This window comes from Amphiprion ocellaris, chromosome 17 (genome assembly GCF_022539595.1).
Source record: "Amphiprion ocellaris isolate individual 3 ecotype Okinawa chromosome 17, ASM2253959v1, whole genome shotgun sequence".
Lineage (NCBI taxonomy): Eukaryota > Metazoa > Chordata > Actinopteri > Pomacentridae > Amphiprion > Amphiprion ocellaris.
The window spans coordinates 22,195,910-22,205,153 of NC_072782.1; the positions used below are offsets into that span (position 1 = coordinate 22,195,910).

At 38.5% G+C, this 9,244-nt stretch overlaps 1 protein-coding gene across 1 annotated transcript; it reads right to left on the reverse strand.

The window, feature by feature from the left end:
- Positions 1–5,560: 5,560 nt before the first annotated feature.
- On the reverse strand, positions 5,561–7,995 carry LOC111580625 (transcriptional activator protein Pur-beta). Its single transcript, XM_023288449.3, has one exon. It carries the CDS (start codon positions 7,962–7,964, stop codon positions 7,062–7,064), a length of 903 nt encoding a protein of 300 aa, XP_023144217.1. The 5' UTR covers positions 7,965–7,995; the 3' UTR covers positions 5,561–7,061.
- Between the last annotated feature and the right edge of the window lie 1,249 nt (positions 7,996–9,244).

Below are 9,244 nucleotides of genomic sequence, written 5' to 3' on the forward strand. Positions count from 1 at the left end.
TGCACTACCTGCACACAGCTCAGTGTGTTTCAGCAGGAAAATCTTGTATGTGCCACATGTGAGCAGACCTCAGCACAATCAAACTGTTGTAGCAGGCGACGAGGTCCTCATGGCACAGCTGACTCCTGGACCAGGAATGTCAAGTCTGCGGAGGCCTCCCACATTAAAATAGCCAGCGTGCCCTGTCAGCACACCCTCCCTGCGTACGCATGACTGCCGAACAGCTGCCAGAGTTACCTACCAGCAAACGACAACAGGGGAAGAGAACGAGGAGGAGGCGAAGGAGTCAGATTACCCCGGGTCTCCCCCTTTCTGCTCCTCACCCCAGAGCCAGACAAGTTCAGCCATATGCTTCCACACAATACCTTCATCTAAGTGCACCGAGGATGAGGCTGCAGACTGAACACCACAACAACTTCACTGTCTCCCAAAAACTCTACAAATCTACACAACTGAAGTCCATCGTAATGATGCTTTGAGGCAACTTATTCTCTGAATAGAACACATTGTTCATATCACAATTATGTTTCTAATGGACATATCTTCACAGTTTAAAGAGCAAAACTGCATCAGTTTAATCTCCATGACATACAGCCATAGACGCAATCATTGATACCTAGATGTACACTACTGTTCAAAAGTTTGGGGTCACCCAGGCAATTTCATGTTTTCCATGAAAATTCACACTTTTATTCATGTGCTAACATAATTGCACAAGGGTTTTCTAATCATCAATGAACCTTTCAACACCATTAGCTAACACAATGTAGCATTAGAACACAGGAGTGATGGTTGCTGGAAATGTTCCTCTGTACCTCTATGGAGATATTCCATTAAAAAACAGCTGTTTCCAGCTAGAATAGTCATTTACCACATTAACAATGTCTAGACTGTATTTTGGATTAATTTAATGCTATCTTCATTGAAAAAAATGCTTTTCTTTCAAAAATAAGGACATTTCTGACCCCAAACTTCTGAACGGTATATATTTTTTACAAATTCACTGGAGGAAACTTTATAAAGTATATTTTGGATAATCTTTGAAGGGTCATGAGTGGTAGGTTAAAAACAAAGTTGTAGCAAATTAAAGGACTATTTTAACTGTACTGTGTTGCCAAGCTCATCGTCCACCCATGATTCCTTCTGTGTCAAAACTATTTTTGTGGCCACGTGCCGACCGCACTAGGAGGGCAGTGGTTCACAGACTAAGCAGTACTGTGCATGCACGGAATATGTCGATACAAATTACAGGGTCCTCCTGGTGGATCTGGAAAGTATAATAAGAACTGTGTATCTATCGTGTCCACAGCTGTCCATGCGTGTGTGTGCACTTGTGTATAATCTACACTTTATGTCGACTTTGGCTCCTTCAAACTGGAAGCCTTTCCTCCTTCATCCCAACTTCACTTTTCAGGCAGAAAAAATTTCTTTCAAAATGATATTTTTATGTTGATTATTTGAAAGCAAAATTCAAGTTGTAGTAAATTCCACCCATCCATTATCTGTACACCGCTTAACTGGGGATCTTCTAGCTGCAAGGCAACAGTGGTAACCACCAAGACACTGTACAGCCCATTGTAGTAAATTAATTTAGAAATTTTTTAAATTCTTCCTCCTCCTTTAGTTCAAGATTTCAATTCCTTAAAAAACAGTATTTAAGCTACCAATTATTAAATAATTGGTCATTTAAAAATGCCATTGATTGTACAGGAAAGACTCATTCCTGTACTTCATAAAGAGACATGCAAAGTGTTGCAATTTATTTATTTTGAGCCTAAACACTTGTTTTTACTGCAGGGTGGTGTGAAGCTGTTTTGTTTTGTTTTTTTTAATATCCTATTCAGAGGCAGCTGCTGCCAAAAACAGTGTGGGAGGAGAGCAACTGTAAAACATATGCACCTCAGTATGGCAAGACTTTTTACATTGAGGTGTTTTAATGTCATCACTAGTCACAGTTAAACTGTGAACCAACAGAAATTTTATTACAGTTATTTATAATCTCAATCTGACCAGTCAAAACCACAGGTAGAGATGGCTGTAGTTCAGTTTGGACAAGTTAGAATGACAGCTGCAGATATCTCAGACGTCATTATTACGAGTCTGAATTCGCCGTGTGTGATGCTGGTCATTTTGGAAAGCTGCCGGAACATTTCATAGCCTGACTGGATAAGTATTAGAAATATCCATAGTTTAATTCTTCCTAGTCAAAGAGAACATTTCAGCTATCATTATTGTCATTCTTCCAGGACATATGAGAACTTTTTTTGTGTGCCATCGTTATGTTTCTCCATAGATATCTATAGCTGAATTATAACATGGAGGGGTTTCCATCCAGCCATTATTTATTCACCGCTTCATCCTCATTAGGATCTCAGGGGGGCTGGAGTCTATCCTAGCTGACTTAGGGTGAAGGCAGGGGACACCCTGGACAGGTCACCAGTCTATCACAGGGCAACAAATAGAGACAAACAATGACACTCACATTCACACCTACAGACAATTTAGAGTTACCAGTTAACCTCAGCGTGTTTTTGGACTGTGGGAGGAAGGCGGAGAACCTGGTACAGGGAGAACATGCAAACTTCACACAGAAAGATCTTGTTCCTGGGAAAGCCAGGAAGTAAACCGGGGATCTTCTAGCTGCAAGGCAACAATGCTACCCACCAAGCCACTGTGCAGCCCATGGAGAGATATGACACAAGGAAATCTGACTTTTGTATGCAGAAGTTAACATGATCACTGCCACTGATCTGATCAGTTTGATTGATGACTTGGAAATAGATCAGAGTCAGAAATGTTCCATCCCCAAAGTCAGAACTCTCAAAATTAATGATTAATTCCAAGTTTCTAAGTGCTCTCTGACTTTCAGACAGGCAAAGAAAATTAGCAAATATTCACATCTGAGAAACTGTAATAACAGAATTTTTCAAATTTATCCTTGAATGATTTTTGGGACTCATTTTGATTTCGTAAAATAATCTGCCAAAAGTCATTTCTGACATGTCAACAAGAAGAGAGGTCAAAATTTCGCAGACTGATTGGTCTAATTGGTTGAAATGATTTCATTTTCCATCTTATATGACAAAGAAAAGCAGCAAATTGCAACATCTAAGAGGCCGGAAAACCTAAAGATTGTTAATTTACTGTCACTTATGATGGACAAAAGTAGTACATTTGTGAAGCTGAAATCAGATCATTTTTAAAATATGTGCTTGAAAATGGCTTTTCTAAAAAACATTTATTTTTGTTATCGACTAATCTTACAAGTATTTGTTTATTTGTAAAGAAAAGAAGCAAATCCTAACAAAGGCAGGAGCTGGAACCAGGAAATGTTTGATATTTTGGCTTTAAAAATGTTCTAGTATGTTTTTCATCGAAAATCTAAAGGTAACGATAAACAATGCTGACGACAATCTAAATCAATGTATCCAATAAACAGTCTAAAGATGTTGATTTTCAATTTACTGTCACATACTACCGTTCAAAAGTTTGGGGTCATCGAGGCAATTTCATGTTTTTCATGAAACTCACACTTTCATTCATGTGCTAACAAAATTGCACAAGGATTTTCTAATCATCAATGAGCCTTTCAACACCATTAGCTAACACAATGTAGCATTAGAACACAGGAGTGATGGTTGCTGGAAATGTTCCTCTGTACCCCTATGGAGATATTCCATTAAAAATCAGCCATTTCCAGCTAGAATAGTCATTTACCACATTAACAATGTCAAGACTGTATTTCTGATTCCTTTAATGTTATGGTCATTGAATAAAAATTGCATTTCTTTCAAAAATAAGGACATTTCTAAGTGACCCCAAACTTTTGAACGATAGTGTATATGACAGAGAAAGGCAGTAAATATTCAAACTAGTAGCTAAAACAAGAAAACGGTTTTGTTTTTAGAATTTATTTCAATATTTTTTTAAAAAATCCAAAACCTAAACATATTTAATTTACTGTCATCTATGACTAAGAAAAGCAGCAAATCATTACATTTTAGTAGATGGAGCCAAAGTATAGTTGAAATTTTTACTGGAAAAGATAACAATAATCATTAAATTATAATAAATACTTGCTTTAGTCAATTACAAGTTGAAATCCTGAACATTTCTTTTTACAGATATTCAATTTAGTGTCATATATGATGAACAAAGGCAACAAATCTTTATCAGGAATTTCTGGATATTTTAATATTTTCATCCAAAACGTGAAGATATTTAATTTACCGTCATATATGACCAAGGAAAGTAGTGATTCTTCATTTTAAAAGATGGAACCAGAAAATATTTTACATTTGTTACTTAAACTATCCGTCAGTTATCAAAAAAAATGTTAGAATCGAATTGTTTCAACCCTAATTAATTATAATTTCTTATAATGATTACACATGCAAACATATAAAGGCCTTAAGAAGTTTAAATTAGCTCCATGTGAGACAGTTGCAAAATTAAAATAGAGGTAATTTGTCAATAAAAATTAAGCAAACCAATATAATAAAATTATGTAATAACAAGAATACTGTTCTAACAGTCAGGGGCACTCAGGATGGTGCTTTAGATCCTTGTGTATTATTTGCAGCTGTCACTGCTACAGAAGTAAACTTTTGAGTTGGCTGAGGGTAAACACATCAGAAAGCTCAGTCTCATGCAGTTTTAACTGAGCCAAGTGAATGTATGAAATCTAACCCGATCTGATCGCAAAGTAAAATAAACAGCTCAATTTAAAGCTGAAATGCTTAGATAATCAGATAATTAATCCACCAAATAGGTTGCTTTAACCCAAAAACATGAGGATTGTCTTGTTTTCTTTGTCTAATGATTGTAAACTCTGATTTCTCACGAACAAATTTAATCAGTAATATAAATAATCATGAGCTGCAGCAATGGACCAATTCAATGTAGCTGGAGCCTCATAAAAACTCTATATGCCATCTTTTTAAATCCTCATGCTGACCTCTGAAGTGAAATCACCAATAATCCTGGTGTGGATTTGATGTTTCTGGATTTCCCTGGAGGGATTTCTCAGCGTGTCACGCAACTTTAGGGAAGATATTAGCCAAAAACACACAAGATGACAAAACAAAATATAAAACAAATGAAAAAACACACAAGGTGCAATCTGTAAACTGTTACAGTAATGTATCAAATAAGAACAACTGCTTTTGCTGCTTTTCTTTGTTCTTTATATCATTTTAATTTGAATATTTTGGTTTTAATTGGACAAAACAAACGATTTCCATTCTTGGATATTCTAGCACAAATATATATCCAATTCATGTGAAAAATGATTGATAAAGAGGTCCACATTTAGTCAGGGACAGGGCTGAAACTAACCCTAACCCTCATTCTTGATTAACCAACTACTTGTTTGGTCTATAAAATGCCAGAAAATAATAATAATGTTAATCAGTTTTCCCAAAGTCCAAGTTGAAGTTTGTCTTGTTTTGTCCACAACTCAAAGATATTTAGTTCACTGTCATTAGGCAGGAAAACTATGCACATTTAAGGAGCTGGAATCAGAGAATTTCTTCTTTAAAAAATGACTCAAGGCAGTAAATTGATAATGAAAATAGTTGGTGATTAATTTAATAGTTGACAACTAATGGATTAATTGTTGCAGGTCTACTGCAGAATGAATAAAGTGGCTTTAAGTGCAAATACAGGGGTTTAAAAATATACAGTCACAACATTGGTTAATACATTTAAAGCCGTTTTAATTAATGAAGTGTTATACTTTCACTGTAGGAAGAACAAAGTGAAAAATAATCTGGAGATTTGAACTTTGTTTTAAGAAATTAACCTTTTTTATTTTTAGTCTTGAAATTCCTTTAGACAATACATTTTCCTTTATAAGTATTTGAAAATATCTTTTGCTGGTTTGTTTGGTAATATCTTTCCTATAAGTAGAATCTCATTTCAATATAGTTCTCTTTTGAAAACAAAACAACAAAAGAAAGAAACACAAAAGAAAACATCCATCAATGCGTTTCTGTCCAGGGTCTTCACGTGTTGGAAGATGTAGTCTGTGGCCGGACGCCTCTGACCACCACTGAGAGGCTGATGGGAAAACTCCCGGTCCTACTGTCAGTTATTTGGACCCTTGTAGTGGCATGTGGGAGCAAATGAGCATCGTAAAAGTCCCATAATAACATATCTGTGTCGTCCCTGCTGGGGTCCCACTTGTTGGCTTCCCAAGCAGCCGTCCTCAAACTCCAGGGATGCTCTGGTGTGAGAAAACACACTGCTCCTCCTCGCTGTGTGAATCTTACCAGAAACAATATGAATGATGCTTTGCTAAGATTGTATGTATAACATAAAACCCAGCTGATCTGCGCTCTAATTGACTACTGGAGTCAAAGCTTTAATTTTGTCCACGAGGCCCTTGTTGTTTGGGCTTACGGATAATCCTCTCAGTGACTTCCCCCTGACTTTTTGGGTAATCTTTTCGGCCTGCAGATGCTTCAGCTGCTGTTGTTTCACAGCTCTCCATCTGCTGATCTATCTAATGCACAACCTCCACAAAGTGACGGCAGCTTTCTGTACATTCCTCTCAGCTTCCCCATACTAACTTGCAAGAAATCCCACATACTGCCCACAGAGGAGAGACCTGGACTGGAACAGGATGGATGCTAGCTCTCTCCTTAAACTGAGCAAGGAAAACATCTTAAACAGGTCCTCATTCTTTAAATAGAAACTATAGGAAAGCATTCATTGGCTTCATTTCTAGTTATAAAAACCAATCTGCTGGTTTTAGTAGGTTCTCTTTCCTCTTTTTTAAACAATAAAGCACTCTTTTTTTCAGCCAATGAGACACATCTCATTTATACATTTTTTTTCACTTTCAGAGATTCCACACAACCACTCCAACCCTCAACCCTACAAACTTTAGGATAATACACCAAAAAATCCCTGCACATGTACTTTTTAACGCCACGATACTTTAGTAGGCTATTACAGCACGATTTGTCATGTCATGCACTTTCTGCTTTTTTAATTTTTTTTTTCAAAATACCCCTATATTGCAGATCTGTCTGACTAACAGCTGGTTCGTTTCACTCTCAGTCGTCATCCACGTCGTCGCCCTCAGACTCATCCCTCCTCTCGTACATCTTATCTCGCTGCCTCTCCTGGATCTCCTTCATCTCCTCGGCGTATCTGCAGAAAGCTCCTCCGAATTTGCTCCAGGCTTTGAAGGGGATGGTGATAGAGTTCCTGTAGCTCGGCTTCACCTCGCTCACACGCAGGAACACTCCGTATTTGTTGGACCCGACGTCGAAAAAGAACCGCTTGGAATCCACCATGATGGAGGTCCCCTCGGGGAGCTCGCCGTAGCCCCCGGCTGCCGCGTTCCCGGTCAGGTCGTCGTCGTCTCCTCCGTAATCATCTATGAGCTTCGCAAGGGCGTCTCTAAACTCTATTAAGCCCTGGGCCGGGAGAGCTATGGTCTGGCCCGCCAGCATGCCGCCCACTGGGCCCCCGACTCCGAAGCCAGGTCCTCGGTTCACGGTCTGCCGGATCCGCAGGAACCTCCCCCGCTGGTTCTCCTTCAAGTCCAGGTAGTACTTACGGTTCTCCCGAACGAGAAACTCACTCTTGAGAGCCCGCCTGGGCCCGCCGTCCTCACCCACGCTGGCCTGGGCTATCTGCTCCGGGCTGCTAGGCCCCAGCTGGGCGTAGTGCTCGATGAAATCCCCGAGGTAGTCACGGAACTCCGCCGCCACTGACAGCGAGAGGGTCAAGCGACTTTTGGAGCCGCCGGCCCCTACCTCGGCGATTTTGATGAACCTGCCTTTGCTGTTCTGCTTGACATCCAGGTAGAAGCGCTTATTTTGGATGTCGAGGCGCTTGGACGCCAGCTCCTGGGTCTCCTGGTCCCTCTGGAAGTGCTGAAAGCCGCCTCCACCGCTGCTACCTCCGCGCTCACTCCCACTGTCGCCATCCGCCATCTTCAGCTCCACCATTCGCCTTCTGCCCCGCTCGGCTTTCTGCGTGCACTCGGCTGGCGCGCGCCCCCTTCACGTTCACCACGGGTGCCCTTCAGGGAGCACTGTGATTGGTCGATCCGCCCGCCACTTACACGAATTCACACGGTTACGGCATTCCCATTGGTGTGTGGATTTATGAGTCCCGCCTTCGTGAAACATTTCTCTGTAGCCATTGGCTGAACAGACTGAGGTTCCGATTACGTACTTGCCGTCGAACTTTTTATTTTTTTTAATTCTGGTTGCGAAATCTCTTGTTTGTATGACATAATATGATGAAATTTGTGTTTTTAAATTTTGTGTGTTCATTTGGGGAAATGTTTCAACATACTTTGTTTTTCTCCTCACTGTTTTTATTCGAGAAAAATCTGGAAAAATGAAGGAATATGTTTTTATATGTGCAAAATAGTTCACTGACACCTCTAGTCACTAACCTTAACAGCTCATTTTATCGTCTTTATATGCTGTTGGTTATTTAAAACTTAGCAATGGATTATCTTTATGGAGCTGATAACATGCTTTGTATGCAAAATGTTATTATAAATGAAAAAAACTCATTTAATATACACTTATTTAATATACAGATGTTTTTTAAAAACATTTTTTCTTTTATTTTACCTTACTGAAAATTATCACAAACTAAAGCTATCAAATAATGTAAGCAATGTACAAAGTACAGTGATATGGAAATACTCAAAAATAACTACTTTAAAACTCTACCTCAGTACAGTACCTGAATCTGGGGTAAATATTAGAAAATATTAGCTGTACCACAGTAGTATGAAAATAAAATTCTGTGTTCAAATGGTTTAATTTTCTGGCTTTAGCTGGCCAAATGTGTCATCGTGTTTTGCTTTTCTTCCTTTATTTTAGAAAGAAATCAGTTGTTTTTTTAAATGTGAAAAATTATTTTGTCACACTTTTAGTAGATTACACTGACCAAATCCGAATAGCTCATTTTCTCTTTTCTTCTATGCTGTTGTTTAGTTAAATATGTAGCAATGCATCATCTTTGAAAAGCTGATTACATGTTTTGTGTAAATTTTTTATTATTATTATAAATTGCAGCATTTATCATACATCTTATGTGATGGCCTATAAAAATAGTGAATAACTAAAGCTATCAGATAAATATAATAAACTACAAAGTATAGTTATGTGGAAATACTCCCACCTATCTCAAAACTGTATCTACGTGCAGTATCTGAGTCTGAAGCAAACATTACAAAATATTAGCTGTACCACAATAATATCAAAAT